Source organism: Pomacea canaliculata, linkage group LG12 (assembly GCF_003073045.1).
Source record: "Pomacea canaliculata isolate SZHN2017 linkage group LG12, ASM307304v1, whole genome shotgun sequence".
Lineage (NCBI taxonomy): Eukaryota > Metazoa > Mollusca > Gastropoda > Architaenioglossa > Ampullariidae > Pomacea > Pomacea canaliculata.
This window is the reverse complement of record NC_037601.1, coordinates 19,034,814-19,050,962: the sequence shown is the minus strand read 5'-3', so window position 1 is coordinate 19,050,962 and position 16,149 is coordinate 19,034,814. Positions and strand designations below refer to the sequence as shown.

General features: G+C 39.8%; 2 protein-coding genes across 2 annotated transcripts; one reads left to right on the top strand and one right to left on the bottom strand.

Annotated features, from left to right (window-relative positions):
* Positions 1-6,781: 6,781 nt before the first annotated feature.
* On the bottom strand, positions 6,782-10,251 carry LOC112577435 (acetylcholine receptor subunit alpha-L1-like). Its single transcript, XM_025260508.1, has 7 exons — positions 10,132-10,251; positions 9,690-9,734; positions 9,252-9,361; positions 8,810-8,929; positions 8,296-8,471; positions 7,356-7,592; positions 6,782-6,852 (listed from the first exon to the last, which is right to left on the bottom strand). Exons 1-7 carry the CDS (start codon positions 10,249-10,251, stop codon positions 6,782-6,784), a joined length of 879 nt encoding a protein of 292 aa, XP_025116293.1.
* A 3,021-nt stretch (positions 10,252-13,272) lies between these two features.
* Positions 13,273-15,776, top strand: LOC112577070. The gene is made up of 4 exons (XM_025259991.1): positions 13,273-13,441; positions 13,955-14,066; positions 14,289-14,549; positions 15,153-15,776. Exons 2-4 carry the CDS (start codon positions 13,965-13,967, stop codon positions 15,570-15,572), a joined length of 783 nt encoding a protein of 260 aa, XP_025115776.1. The 5' UTR covers positions 13,273-13,441; positions 13,955-13,964; the 3' UTR covers positions 15,573-15,776.
* The last annotated feature ends 373 nt before the right edge of the window (positions 15,777-16,149 follow it).

Here is a 16,149-nt window from a genome sequence, read left to right as displayed (position 1 = left end):
GCTTCTGCCAGCTTTCCTGTAGCGACGGTCGTCGCTGGTGAGCTTTGCCTGAAAATAGCCAGCCCTTGGCAACGTCTTCTTGCGTAGAGATGGCGCTGTGATCGCCAAGATTTCTTTTTGCCGAGGTGGCGCTGCTTGCACGTCTCCAACGGGACGTCCATTTTTGAGGAGCCGGTCGCACAGCTGCATATCTGGTGTGTGCGGCACGATGAAGATGGTTCTCTCTGAGACAGCTCACCTTTGACCTTCCAGTTGAGCCAGACGTTTGGTGAGACGATAATGGCGGCTTTCATACTGATCCTCCATAGCAAATAATGTGTCTTGCGGGGCACTGCTTTGTAACAATCGTTTTTGAGTGAGTAATTATACGAGCATCCAGGGTGGAAGGAGAGTTTGTAGCAAGATTCTGCATCTCTCTTTCTCTCTTTTCTCTCTCTTCTTTCTCTCCTCTCTCCCTCTCTCACTCACACACAGCAGTACTGATGATGATCAATAATAGCGGCCAGTGAGAAATGACACCAGAACCTTCCATCTGAATGTCTTCTGGCGTGAAGTTAGTTATCGCCCCTATTTCATGAAGCCCCGTGCGTTATCTTAAACTCTCCATTTCCGTGATTACTTCAGCGATGTCAGGCCACAAGATGGCAGTTATTGATCGAACGATGCCTCGGCCACCTTCTCGGCATTTCTTAGCCATTCGCGTGCTGCCAGAGCGCTGGGCATCATGGGATTTCCTCACGTGACCGTCAACATTTTTTACAAGAGCGTCTTGGCGATGTGAGGATGCATTACGGAAGTGAAAGGCATTCGATCCCTGAGAATAAAGACTGCTAAAGCCAAAGATTCACCTGCAATAATTGCTTCTGCTTGATAACGAGACCAATACAAGGGTGGGAGGAAGTAAATAGCGAAAACAAATGTCTGTGTGATTGAGGAGGATGAGAAGAGAAGAGAATAAGAACCCTGAAGTGGATTCGCTGATTGCTCCTCGATAAGGATCCAAGCACTCCGTGAAGAGAGATACGAAAGGTCTGTCCATTGAACAGGTAAAATGATCTAGTTTGTGAACTTTACACGTGTTTGTTTAAAAAAAGTTCTAAAAAATAAAATGTAAATAACAATCATCGTGTGAAGAGATGTGCTAAAGGTCAGACACTGGAACACGGAAAGGGATTAATTGAATTTGTTCCAGTTTGTGAGTTCTCGATGGTCGATTTGGCAAACAACCCCAGTTGTTAATTGTCCGGCGATTTGCTCATTTGATGATGAGGACTGAGACCTGGCAGGTGTCTTTGCCATGTGGCGGGTAGCTTGGTGAAGTATTCTGTATTGTTAGGAGATGCTATGAAATCGCTGAGCAGTCTGGACAAAAGTTTAGGGTGAACTACATTCTTGAAATCACTTTTGGACACTCAAAGCCAAGTGCATGTGATGTCTGTATTTTTCTCTAATGTCCAAGTGCATTGAACTCCTGTAGTCTTTACCGGAGTCAAGATGTCAAGCGCTCGCCGGGTGCAAACCTTGTTTTCTAACGATTAGACAAAGCTCAGTGCTGGATAGCATTTCCTCAGCTCTGGATGAATATCCCTCTTTCGTTCTTTCAACACACGCCTGCAAATATCACCTTGCGCACACTGAGATCAAAATCGTGACGTCACGTTTGTCCACAGATGAAACTAAATACCATATGATCCCAGCTTCCCATTGGCTGAGGCCTTCACAGCATAAACGTGTCCATGTACAATCCTTATGTTTCAGTTGTTGATCTTTGTGTGCATGGTGATATGTGCGTGTATCTCGAGAAAGGAAAAAGAATAGAGGGTTGGGTGAGTGTATCACCCATACTTAGTATCTTAAACTGTGCTATACTTAATCAATCATAAGAAAAAAATATGCATCCCACTAGGCCTTGAACACCTTCCCGCAAATGAGAAGACATTAGCTTCAGTTAGTGCAGTGGTCACCTGCTTGAAACGGTGGTTTAAAAAAATCCATTGCCTTCCCTTCAGCAGCTGTTCTGATGTATCGGGGGGGGGGGAAGGCAGTGATGTTCTACCCCGAGCCAGCAAGTAAGGCTACATCACAGCAAAGCACCCAGCCCTGTAGGCAGATTTCCACATGCAGAGAAGGAACAGCGTGCCCGAGACGAGATCTGAACCCTGGACATCCAATCCTCACTTTCGATGAAAGGCTAGCCGTCGCACCACCGGGCCACCCGCTGGCTTATCAAGGACGATACAGATGGCGGAAAGCGGGAGGCAGAGATATGCGATCTTTCGCTTCCATCGCTTGAATAAGAATTGGTTTAGCTCATGCTGCGATGAGAATTCTAGTTGTTATTATTTAATTCTAAAATACTAATTGTGTTGACAGCTATCACAAGCTGTAACGACAAATGCGAAAATCTTTTCGTGTGGGCAGTATTGGCTTGAACTAAAGATAAACGGCAAACGAATCTGCTTGTTTGTTTGTTTGTTTGTTTGTTTGTTTGTTTGTTTGTTTGTTTGTTTGTTTGGTTCGTTTGTTCGTTCGTTCGTTCGTTCGTTAGTTGTCTTTCTTGGATCAAAAAGGTTGCCTTAAATAGACGGGAGCAGTTTTCTTCTAATGATTTAGTAAAGTTCAGTGCATGATACTATTTCCCAGAATCACGATCCGTTCACGAAATACATGCCTGCCTATAAACATCATAAATACACACAGAAAGGGTTAACAACACAATTGTCGTTATTATACATGAATATGTTTACATTAGTTAGTCGAAGCTTCACATGTCAGTGACTAATGCTATCTCACAGCGAGCCTTTTGAAGAGTTGGGACTATGTGTTAGTCACTCGTATCTGTGTACAAACGTGACGTCACGAGTTTGACCTCTGTTCGGGGTGATGTGTGTTGACGTGCGCGTCGAGAACTGGATAAGTAGTATCTTGCACTGAACTTTACCTAATCATTAAAGGAAAATGACCCAACCCCACTGGGATACTCGTCTGCTGCCAAGCCAGAGAGAGAGAGAACTGGAAAATGGCGATGGTGACGTGCACGGGCAGGGTTGGGCGGAATGTCACTCCAGTAGACCTTTCGGTGCTCTGCGGGTCAGAGGTGGTGAAAATCACTGGCTTTAATATTCATGGTCCGTGAGCGTATTCAAATGGCATCAGTTAATCTTGAAATAGTTGTTGCCAGCCCCAAGCAGGAGAAATCCGTTCTGCCTGCCAGTGGAGTGTGACGACGAACTCTCCTCTGTTACAGCGCCGCCTGTAATAAGCAGTTCCTCCCCCGTACTTTCCCCCATATTTCCCCCCGTCTGGCTGGCGTGGGCGGGGGGATGGGGTGGACACGTCCCTACACCTCGTCGCTCAATCTCCATACCGACATTGCTATTCATGCCATGATTAGCATGGTGCCAGGAAAGGACGAGAGCAGAAGACAGAGAGGAAGTGGCCTTGTGATCTCGGAATTACTGGCATGTAGAGTGTATAATAAGGCTACTGCAGCCTGCTGGTCGTGGGCAGGGATAACACACACATCTAACTTCTTCGTCTGTTCTTCTCGCTTTCACTCTTCTACTCCATTTGTTTTTTCTTCACGTCTTCTCTCTCTCTCACACACACATTTTGTTCTTATATTCCTCTTATATTCCCCCCTCGCACACTCGATAATTTAATTTGTTACTTTCCCAGACTTCCCTTTGAAGCACGCGTGGAAACTACAAAATATAGAAATCCTCCAAAACGGGTGGCTAGTGGGTTGAATACCCTGCAGAATGTTGCTTTCGGGGTATTTGAATGAAGTAATGGTGAGTTCTTTTTGTTTATTTTGACTTGGGTAATCTTTGGTCTCTTTGTATTTTCATAGAAAAAAAAAAGTAAAATTTTTCTCGAGAAACTGCAAAAGTATAAATTCTCCGAGCACAATTTTTATCGAACAACCTTAAACTGATAAACTTTTGTCTACTTACAAGAGCAGTCTCTGCTTGTTTTCTTCCTTCTTTCGCTTTCAGACATGTATTTTAAAAAGTTAAGCTGGTGAAATGCAGTCCACAATTTAAGCCAAAGATGTTTAATTTAAAAATTACTTACTTACAAATGCAGAAAACGTGCATAAGTGGATTCGTGTATGAGTGTTAAAATATTTCCTGCTGAGGGAGACAGTGGTCCAAATTTCAAAGAAATATATATTACAAATGTGTAACCATATAAGGACATAAGTACATATCAGAACACATTTCAACACACTCGTTAGTAACAAAGGAGTGTTCAGAAATGAAGAACATTCGTTCATAATCAAGCAAACATAGGGGAAAAGATAAATAGTAACGCTGTTAATGGTTGCTCTAACATTTATTTTCTACCTGATCATAGAATGTTTATTCAAAGGACAGTTTGAACTGAAAACAGTTTCAAAAACTCTGCCACGAGCTTTTCTTTCTGTGAATGTTCATGTTGGCCAGCCCTCGTTAACGTTAATTATCTGCGTGCACTTAATTAGTCTGTGTAAACAAGAGAACAAATATCACTCGTCAACATGCGCCCACGATCAAGAATTTTTTGTTAATGTGTTCTTTCGGTCATTGTTGACCATTAGACCGTTATTTGCTAGTTTTGTTTGCTAGTACTCCGTCACTGCTAGTACATCTTTCATGGATGGATATAATGGTAAATACTTCATCTTTGCTTGAACTCTGGGAATGTCGCATGTGACTCAATTATAGTACGTGGATTAGATTATTTAATCACGTAGAGTATTTATCAGTTTTGTTTCATTCTCTCTCTCTCTCTCTCTCTCTCTCTCTCTCTCTCTCTCTCTCTCTCTCACGCGCTGGCACGTGCACGCACGCATACACACAAAACATTTCTAATCAAATTAATAATATTTCTATATTAAAACCAAAGCCCTTGAAGGTACATAGCAATTCCGATATCAGATTTCAAATGGCTTCATTTCCAGGCACAACTGTGCTTTCTTTTTAAATTTTTTAAAATTTTGAGACTGATGTTTTGCATGTCCTGGATTGTATTTTATTCTCTTCACTATGCATGATGTACTTCTCAGCCTCGCTGTTGTTATGTTTTTTAATATTCATTCAAGTTCTGTGTGAGAAAATTGGATGATCTGCTCTTTGTCTGTTATATCAACTTCTTCATACCCATGAAGTTTGGGAGCGAATAAAGCCAGTGTCAACGAGGGATTGTATGAGCTGTGCTCACCTGATGGCTGAGGTCAGGTGACCTGTTAAAAAAAAAACCTTCGTTTCTTTCTTCCGTCTCACGCACTCTCTGAACGAAATGAATTCGTACATGCAATTATTTAGAAGCAATTTAATAGAAACATGACACTTTAGACCCAATCAGACTTCGTTTGAAGAAAAAATTATATTTATCCAAGATCTTAGCCGTCTCATTGTCGTCTTGTCTCCTTGGAAACCACGTACACAGAAAGCTCGAGGAAACATGGTTTGTTCAGAACATTTCCTGCAATCATCTAGTCATCGATTAGAAAAATTCTCATGTAATCGCAACACTCTGTATTTGCACCACCATGTAATAATGAGAAAACAGATCAATGCATGTAAAATATGCGTGTGTCTTTTTTTTCTCTGTCTGTCTCTCTCTCCTTCAGGCTCTTCTTTCTTCCCTTTAAGCTGATGCAATTACAAGCAATTCCAACATATTTATGTGCAATTTATTTCCGCAATTTTCTCTAAAATGTTTACAAACTCAGCATGCGTGTTTTTTTCCAGACTTTTTCCCATCTTCCCATAGCTCTTGTTTACTACTGGTGTCTTTAACATCTGCAGAGTTGTATAAGAGGTTGCAACTACATACTTCAAAATTCTATTAAAATACTTTTAAAGAAGGAAGGAGAAAATGGACGGACGGACGGACGGACGGACGGGCAGATGGTCAGATGTATTATTTAAAACAGCATCGGTTATCATAGAAGATCTCAGTGTAATATTACTGTGCATAACAGGAGGGCATAATGACAATCATAAATATTCTCGAAAAGTTGAAACAGGTACACCTGACATATTTACTTTTCACAGAAGAAAGACGCACAGAAGTTCAAATAATTTATTTTTATATTTGTCTGTATTTTGTTTATGATGCACTTTTTGTTTATTTTCCTTTACTACACTTAAATCAAAATCTTTCTCGTAAGTGTGTGTGAGTGTAAAGTATATATTATTAACACTTTCAGGACATCACATGCAAGTGAACTGCTGCTATAATTTCCCAATGGTAAAAGTTAAGTTCCAAACTAAGAAATACGAGCTGTTAACAGAAGCAATCAGCAATAAATACAACAGACATACTACCAACATGGCTAACAGTGTGACCACAATTACTGCTCCCCTAACTTGTGCACGGCCATTGATAACACCAAGGTAAAGCTCAAGCTCACCAAATGTGACCACAGGAGAGTAGTGATAGAGAGAGAGCTGTTAGTGAGTGAGGTGTGAGGGTGAGGTGTGAGAGTGAGAGCCGGTTGGGTGTGAGAATGGGGTGTGACACTGAGGTGCTAGGTCTGTAACACCTCGTTCCTCTCAGGTCCAGCTTCCTCTGTGAGAGTCAGACACTTACTCTACAAGTGTAAGTCAAGGGGAGGTACACTACTTAACAAACATAGCGAATCCGTTGGTGTGTGCGCGCCTTTCTGTACAGAGGCTGTCCGCTCTCCTAAACTACCAAAAGAAAAATAAAGACGAAGTCTGTAATGAGAACAAGAACTAAGGAAACGAAAAATAATATCTTATCGCGATTTAGACGCAGAAGGTTTCCATCACACTGGGCATTGGGACAGACTCTGTACCCTGAAGAATCCTCCTTGAGGAGCCTGGTGTTGTGGTGGTCCTGTAAACATGTGCTGTTGACAGTAGAAACAGGATGTTCGGAAGGACTGGGGGAGACTGCGGATCTCTTCCTGACAGTTTGAACCGTGTTTCTTCTGGTGAAGTAGGGGCCTTCGCTCTCTCCGAGTGGTCTTGAAAGCATGCCATCTTCTTTTTCGTTGTGTTGGTTTGGTAAGTACAAGACGAGTGCGTTTATAATCAAGGCTAGGAATCCAAACATTATCTGTATCGCTGTGTACAACACTGAAATAAAAATATTAAAAAAAACAAGTATAACAATATACACAGTGTATGTCCAGTCTGGAGAAAATTTTCTGAAATAAAATAAAAGTTTTGAAATAAAACTATCTTCACTAATCGGTCTGCTGTGTATTTCGCCTTCCCCCTTATTTTCGACCTGCTCCACGCTCACTGACCCGGAGGCGCCATGTAGCCTTGGTAATATGTGTATATGTGTGTTTTATTTATTTGTTATCGTGCCATGCGCAGTAACGTCTCACTCACCTAGGAGAGAAATGGTGTCACCCGAGGTGGGCATAGAACCGCTGAGGGAGACGAGGAACACCTGATTGGTGAGCACCAGACTCACGGCCAGGGTCAGCTTCTCGCCACCGCTTTCCGGAACGAGGAAGGCCAGCGGCGTTAAGAGCGAGAACGACAACAGCGGCAGCACCGTGCTCAGCACGTGGAACGTGACACGGCGCTTCAACGTCAACGTGAAGTTCCCACCTTGTGTCCAGTCTGGAAAAAAGCCAACATTCCAATCGCATCTTTTTTGGTTTTGTTGGTTTTGTTGGTTTTGTTGGTTTTGTTTGTTTTGTTTTGTTTGTTTGTTTGTTTGTTTTTGTTTTGTTTTGTTTTTCTCAAAACGAGACTGTCTACTAATTACAGTGACTGAGTGCGCAGCTACTTCACTTTTAAACAACAACAGCAACAACTATGACGGCTCTGTGTTGCTATCTCCCTCCCCCTCTTTTTCTCTTTTTTCTTTCGAAAACGAGGGAAGTAAATGTATATTATGTACCTCTGTGTTTCTGTGTGCTCGTGCAGTATGATAAAGGTCGCCCCACGACCATTTTCAGGTTAATAGAGAGTGAGGTGTTAGAAACCTCACTTCTCTCGGGGTTAGGTTTACTTGAGGGCGTTGCCAATCTCTTCTGCTCGCTGCCTTACCTTCCCCAACCCTCCTTGGAGACAAGTACCCATTCCCACCGGTTGGGTCGACTGGGGAAAAAGACCTGCGCTGCACGGGTATCGAACCAGTGCGCTTCTCAGTTCAAACATCAATGCTCTGACCACTTGGCAATTACAGTAAAGAAACATGTAAAATGGGATCGTCGACCCTTTAACCAAGGCTGCAACATGATATTGCTATCAATCATACAGGTAGTTACACAGAACGCCAGTTACGTCTGCAATGATTCAGGTCGAAAACTAAACTTACAATCGTTGTAGGATGTTGTTTCATCATAAGGGTCGGCCCTTTCTGATGCTATGTAGTACTCCTGGTTGACCGTGGACCAGTTGGTGTAAAATGTCTCTGTCACAACTTGAATGTGGTCTGATGTCATCATCCAAGTAGTGAAGATTAGTGAACAAGTCTGGGTGTCGAATGGGTACCTTCAGAGAGCAATGCATTCCCCACAAGCACACAAAGAAGCAGGCACACAAACACGTGTACAAAAAAAAGAACATTTTTTATACTGATTTCTGCAGTAGACAGCTACCTGGCTCCTCTGCTTTCATGTTTCTCGCTGTCTCTCGCTCTTTTATGCAATAATTAACATACATTGAATGATACAGATAGGTACACACATCTTGCAAGGTATTCTCACCTCCTTCGCTCCATGGAAAACACACACGCAAGATATGACGATGGTTCTCACAGAAATGATTATATATTTTATTTATATATATATAAACATTATTTTAACCTTTCGCCTGCAGACTGCACTAACCTATAAACATCCACCATACAATCAGTATTTGCGTTGAACCCAGGCAGCCACTGAACTGTTCCATCATTGCTGACAACAACCAGTGCATTGTCATCCCGCAGTGGCTTCATGCTGTTAACACTGATTAAAAATAACATTCACGCAATGTAGCCTTCATTTTGAAAGCCTGGTTCTGAAATTTAATCTTAATGGAAGAAAAATTGGATGATGTTTTTACAGTTATGCGTCTTACTTGTCTCGGATATACACACACACATCTCTCTCTCCCTCACAGATTTCACTTATTTCACCTCGTTTCTAAAGCTATATCAGACAATTCTCAAAACATTTTGCCAATGGTTTATTAGGGATGCAATGGGTAGCCATGAACTACTTTCAATTCTCACTAGAACATACTCATCAACTAACATTTCACTCATTCATTAACTAGCATGTGACATACTCATTGTAAAGGACCAGGTCTGGAAGCCACACATCAGCCTGTGGAAGATAGACACTGCTGATATTGCCAAACTGATCTGGATTCCACTGGAGATACTCGTCTGACCAGACCTGCAACGATATTATCTGGTACTTTACTTTACCAGTAGTTTTCAAAAAACAATCCGCCTTACTCATATTTCTTCATCCCCCTTTCATTTTCTTCTTTTAGAAATTTTTCCCTCATCCTTTGTCCGTACATCCGTGCTTTCGTGCTACTTTTTCTTCTTCTTAGGCATAAAAATAATCGTCTAACAAGATACCTTCAAGCTCAAATGTTTGTTAGCTCTGAACAGGAACAACCCTTGCGACATTAACTGTAAAACTGAAGATCAGATACGTAATTAAGTTCAATAAAGCATGTGAAAGAAAAAAAATCACTTTACAGAAAATTACTTACCAGTTCTAGACTTCCTGCAGTCGATAAAACTTGCTCCTTTATGTTCTGAAAATAGTATTTCTATTACTGCCACTGATCTGAAACTAATAGACTGCGGCTGGCTCTGTTTGAAGCCAACAAACCGCCATATTGGTATTCGTAAGACAATACTACTTAATTATAGTCTTAATATTTGAAATGCCCTGCCATTGCATTTTCGTGTTTTGTTTTGTTTTGTTTTGTTTTGTTTTGTTTTGTATTAAAGTAAACATGTTTTCTTTGAGCTGCTCGTATTCTTTGCTTTCAAAACTGAAGGGGAAGGTGAATTGTTTAAAATAAAATAAAAGTTTTACGTAAACTTATATTCAAATAACCTTTGAAGAACATTGAGCTTAATTTCTTCTTCGCCTCATGTAAGCATTTAACTTCTGTGATGCATGCATCCTGAGCAGCGGGTACCCACCAGGTACAGGAGGTGACTGAGGAAGGCTGAGAAGTTGATGACCACCACCGTCTGCTCATGGCGTACAGGCCGCACGTGCTTGCTGTAGTTGGTCAGCAGATGTTGGCGGAGGTCCTTCATCATTTGTGAAGCTTCGGCGACCCCTGTTGAACATCGATACTTCTGCTTTCGGAAACTAAATTCTTGACACTATAGCTCGACACTATAACCCTTGTCGCTGCCATAACAATGTACCTAAGTTGTCTTACTATGCTTACAAAACGCTGAGTGTGCACGGGAAATGCATCTCCAGTTATTAAATAAGATATTAAACAGCTTACAGGAGGAACAGAACTAATAAAGAAAAGAATCTAATGGATTAAGGTGTTATATAAAATAACAGAAGAACGAAACAGAAAAAAATAACTTGAAACAAGAAGAATAAATCAAGCTATATATCAGTGCAGTTGAGAAACAGGACAAGAATACAAAATAGAATGAGAATAATAGAATAAAGTATTAAAGAGTGCTGCAAAGGAAAAAGAGACGAATGGATAATGTCTTAAACGGCATAATAGAGGAACAAAACTGAAAAAAATGAAAACACAAGAACGGATTAGGGTATTATCAGAGAAACAGAACAGGAAAAGAAAAGAGAATAATGCATTAAAGTATTAGCGTAATGGAGGAAGAGAAGAGAGCATCAAGTAAAAAGAAAGAATAAAGATCATTTATGATACAGTAAGATATATATAGAGAGAGATATATATATATAAATAAAAGAAAAAGGAACAGATAACGATGGTCATCGCTACTATAAGTCTTTTCAAGAACTAAACCGAATAAAGTACATTACTGAATTAGTACAGATGCTCATATGCCTCGGGTACAACCGTGAGGATGAGTTTATAACAATCCATAAAAGCAAAAGGATAAGCTGTGGTTTGTAAATAAACTGTAGTGTTTTTCTTGTGGGTAGGGAAGAAATTCTTAGAAACTGATGACTTTGCATCTATATAAGATGTCGGATAGTATTTTTAAAATATACAGAAATAAGTGCTTTTACGCCTCCTTAACGCTATAAATCAGCAAAAAGGACTTAACACTACTACACATGGCAAATTTCATCCATTTTTCACAACAGAGACCAACTCAACGCAGCTGATATTAAGGAACATCACAGAAGAAACCCAAAAGTTGTGATCATTACATAGAAGGGAGACTAAATATACATACAACCAGAGCTGCAGGCCCCTGCTGCTGCCAGAAACCACGCAACAAGAAGAGTCATCAGTTCTTTCTGTCACTTAACCTTTCAGTCTGGAGTGAGGTGCATGCATGCGCTCCCGAAGTTCACTTTTCAGCAACTGCTTTTAACTGCACCTTGCTGCTGTCCGTCCGTGCAGCAAATAGACGACCGTCCAGACAGATCGCACTGTAACGCTGCATGCCGGTCACACTGGCTTGACCGACGGACGCTTCGTAATGCAGAATCGAGTTTTTACGGACACGCGAGGACCACCCAGAAAAACGTTAGATGCTGACGTCACAGCAGCCGCATTGGAAGAACGGGACCTGTGACGTCATGATCTCGTCTTCCTTGCGATCTGTGTGTCGCTACTCGGCGATGAGTGCGCCGCCTCAAGACTATATGAGAGGTGAACGACTGTCACCTTGCCTCTGACACACCAGTGCCCTCGTCAGCTTGGGTTGTACGGTCAGTGCAGTTGTTGAGGAAAGTCAGAGTTCTTCCGCCATCATGTGTGATGTTGTCCATCGTTGGAAGACGACAGTTTTTATTCAGATAGGAACACTCGATCCCAGCAGTGCATGCCTGCACAGCGGAAAGCTTTCTACGATTAAGCTACTGTAGCCAAGTGCCAAATTATTTCGAAAATAAAAGAGTCATGATTGCGTTATTTAAAATGTCTAGTTTATCTTTCCTCCCTTGTGACATGACTCACAGAGCAGTTGTGTCATTTTACGTGAATTATCTACACTTGGATTTTCGCATACCGCCTAAGGCTGGGTTCCATCAAGTCCTTATCTTATTCTTTAAGGGTTTATGCCCAAAGGAGATTCAAAGTGCTCATTCAAACTGCTCCAGGTAACGTTCGCAAAGACCTTTCATCAATCAGAAATCAAGTCTATAATCAAAACTTTCATTTAAACGCATCCCAATTCCGCCGTTGGTTTTTTTGTTGTTGTTGTTATTTTTTAAGGAATGTGATTGCAAATTCTTCTGTTTTGTTTTGTGTTGTTGTTGTTGTTTGTTTTTTTGTTTTGTTTTTTTTTTTTTTTTTTGGGTATTTTTTTTTTTTGTTTTTGTTTTTTTTTTGTTTGTTGTTTTTTTTTTGTTTTTTTTTGTTTTGAGATTTTCTTCTGTTGAGTTACGTTGTCTGACAGTTTGGTGCTCCATATTAAACAAACCGACTGTTGTCGCGGTAGAGAGAGAGATGGGGAAGCTAGATGGATGGTTCGGCCTTTGGAGACGTGGGGGCGTTGTGTTCAGATTCTTGAGGAAAGGGCTTAACATGGAGGTAACCGCTATGCATACTTAATCCTTCATCTTTTTTCCAGCCAGGAAATTCGTAGCAGGTTTTTCTAAATACTTGGCCTCGAATGCCTGGATGTGTTTACCTTCCACCAGAGTCCCTATTAAACCTGGACATCCTGATGTCGCTATTGCAATCCTGATTCAGATTTCTTCCAGCTGTTCTCTTTTCATGTCGATCAGCTTTGGTGATGCTGACCATAACATTGCTGTTGTCAGCTCTGCTCTTCACGACTTCATCCCACAAACATCCTGCTCTTTCAGTACGGAATAACATACGAAAATCTCCAAAATAATAAACAAAATCTTCACGTATTCGGAAAAATAATATTGTCGAGTTATTATCGAATAAATGTCGTGGTTCATGACACGCATGTAGGGGCAAAGGAGGAAACGGCTCATTTCACTTTTAGTCGTACAGCAGGGGAGATCAATGTGCTAGAAGTTCTTGCTCCCAGTAAGGTGCATAAACATCGTTCTTCTCTAGGAAAGGTAGCAGTAACAACTGCACTAGCAAGCTTTGTCAGTCTTATATGTTTAAATACTTAATATTTTATAATATGTTTAAAATAATTCTGAAAGCTCTTAGCAAAGCCTTGTGTCAGGCGGATGTCGAACATTTCGCTGCATAAACTTTTCACTAAGAGTGAACTCCCTTGATGCGCATGGTCCCCTTGAGGAAAAGACAGACGGTAACATCTTGGTTTCCACCGCAGTAGACAGGCGATGTTGCTTCATAGTGAAATATATTGACAGTTTAACATCTTCTTTGCACAGGTTAACCACGAAACTCTTATTCTGTATCTTTTTCTCCTTCCTAATGTGTCATATACTTGGACACACAGGGAAAATACACTGGCACGAACGCAGTCCAGTCACTTCAAGTCATAATTTCTTTTATTTTCCAAAAAAAAAAGTTTTTGGTTTTATGAAACATACAGATTTAACATCTGAGTTTTTTATTTATTCGCGATGATTTGATCAGTATTTAGTACGATTAACCAGCAAAAAATATATATATGTAAGCATTCGTATCACACTAATGGAAAAGTTAAAAGAGTGAACATCAATAAGCTGTGAAGTCTATGCTTCATAGAAGCCTGACTTATAGAGCTTGATACATCATTCTTGATTTTCCATGATATAATTATGATGTTAACTCAAGGCTATCAGTATTACTATTAGAACAGTGAAAACTTTGGTTAGAAGGAGAAAAATTTCAGTGATGTAAAAGACTCTTAAGGAGTGTTGCCTTTTGTTATCTGTTCACATGCATGTTCTTTTTTCCAGTATTATCATTATGATTTCCATGAAACTTCCTTGTGTTGTGCATCTCGCCAAACGATGGTCTTTCTCCAGCACAGTCTCAGTGAGGTGGCTAAGCCCATTATCAAGCATTCAGGTGGACATTTTATGATTTAATAACACTTGCATACATTTTGCTTGGAAGAAATTTTTAGGAAGGACTTATTTTGAACTTATATCAAGAAGCAGATATAAAAAAGAGTGCCATCTTTAGGACACAATATTTTAAATTTTTTTGTAGTGTTTGTTTTATGCTATGTATTCTTCTTTTTCACCCCCAGTGGTTATATATGTGTATATATATATCATTTTCTCCTAGACACGTGGAACAAGTCTTTTGAAGCCACAGGCAACAGGTGCATTACAACTATCCCAGTGTCGATATAGGTTGCTATTTGCCCCAAAACCACGCAAGTTTCGACCTCGTCATTCTAAAGATGGAGTTCACTCTGATATGATTCTGATTTATGAGAACAATATGAATCGCCATTACTTCTGGAGTCAGCTGTTTATCAATCTGCTTGGGGTTCCCAGTTGTGTTTTGTGTATCTACAATATTACCACTAAATGGCATCTCCAGGTGTGCTAGTGTTTCCTTATTTCTTTGCTTTTAGCTTAGTGAACTAAAAGAAAAAACAAATATGACCATATATTGCATGATTTTCTATGTGTTAAATGAGATAATTAGTAAAAATGCATGTGCACCCACACACAGTGGATGAAGCTAAGTCAGTCAAGATCCAACATAGATTTATATTATGTTTATTACAAAGTCCATAAAGTAAATTGTTTTCAAAGCACATTTTAGAAACTTACTGAAATAATATTAATAATTCAAAAGAGGTAACTTATCAAATGAAATTAGGACTGTTTAAAAACATTTAATAAAACAGCATTTTGATTTGCTTTCTTTTATTTTGCTGTTCCTTTTTTGATAGAAATCTTAACTTTTTTTTTAATGACTTTATCATATTGGCTACCCACTTGATTCTTGAGGAATTAAATTTCTTTAGAACATTATTAAAATGGTTTAATGGGTAGTGAGATTAACTCTCTTCTTACATGAGATTTAAGGACTGAAATGTTAGCAATAGGTGGTATAGACTTCTGTGTGTTATCATTATTTGATATTGTTCTTGAAATATGAATGGTTAAGGGCGAAATACTTTACAATGTGTTCCAGGATTTCAGCATAGTATCTCCTGTGATTGGGTCAGTGGCATACCTTGGCTTCTACTCTGTCCTTCTATTTGGTGTGAATCTGCTCAGCCATCAAAGCATTAGACGGATGTATGCAGATAAAGAAGCCAAACAGTTCACAGCAGTTGTTCAAGACTGGAAAATGTGCCCCAAACTTATTGACTTCGACATTTCAGCAGTAGCAAGGAAAGAGCCAGGAAATGTTATGGGCAACTTCTTTGGAAACCTGAAGATCCGTAACAGGTCTTATCTTGTGCTTCCATCAGACTTTCTTCAGCCTTACTACTTTAACCTATTTATGGGGTATGATCTTCACCGCCCACTAGACAAGGCAGATGATATTGATCTAAAAGATTTTTTGAGAGACCAGCAGAACAAATCAAATCAAGACAAGACGAAGTGATATTATAGAAGCAGAAATTTTTGCTTTTGATAGTTCAAACTGCCACAAGACAGAAAATTCAATGCAAGACACTTTTTAGTGACTGAGTATTTTAGATCAGTTTGAAGGTATAAATAAAATGGGAAATTTGGCAACCGTTTTTGTTTACTAACCTGTAGTATTGCATGTAAAAAAATTACAAATACAATTAAATTGGATTTACAATTTTTGTTACATAATGTAATGAGTGCAAAATGACTGTGCTTCAAATTACAATTCTGCATTTACCACAGAATAGTCATTTCAATGTCCAGTTCTTGTTTTTTATGATGTTGCATTCACTGGTCTGAGATTTTTCTTCTGGGTATATTTGTAGGAAGATCTCACTACTTTGATAATCAGAAAAACATATTACAGAACTATGTGCTATCGAGCTATAGTCAAAGGCTAAACCAGAGAGTATGGGTAGGAAGAAGTTTCATTCCGGTTTGCTTGCTTAAATCCACTCTAAATATGTGCATTAATTTATAATCGTTTTAAGTTCCTTTCCATGACCATTTGTGCAAAAGCAAAAGAAATTATATATTAATATAAATCT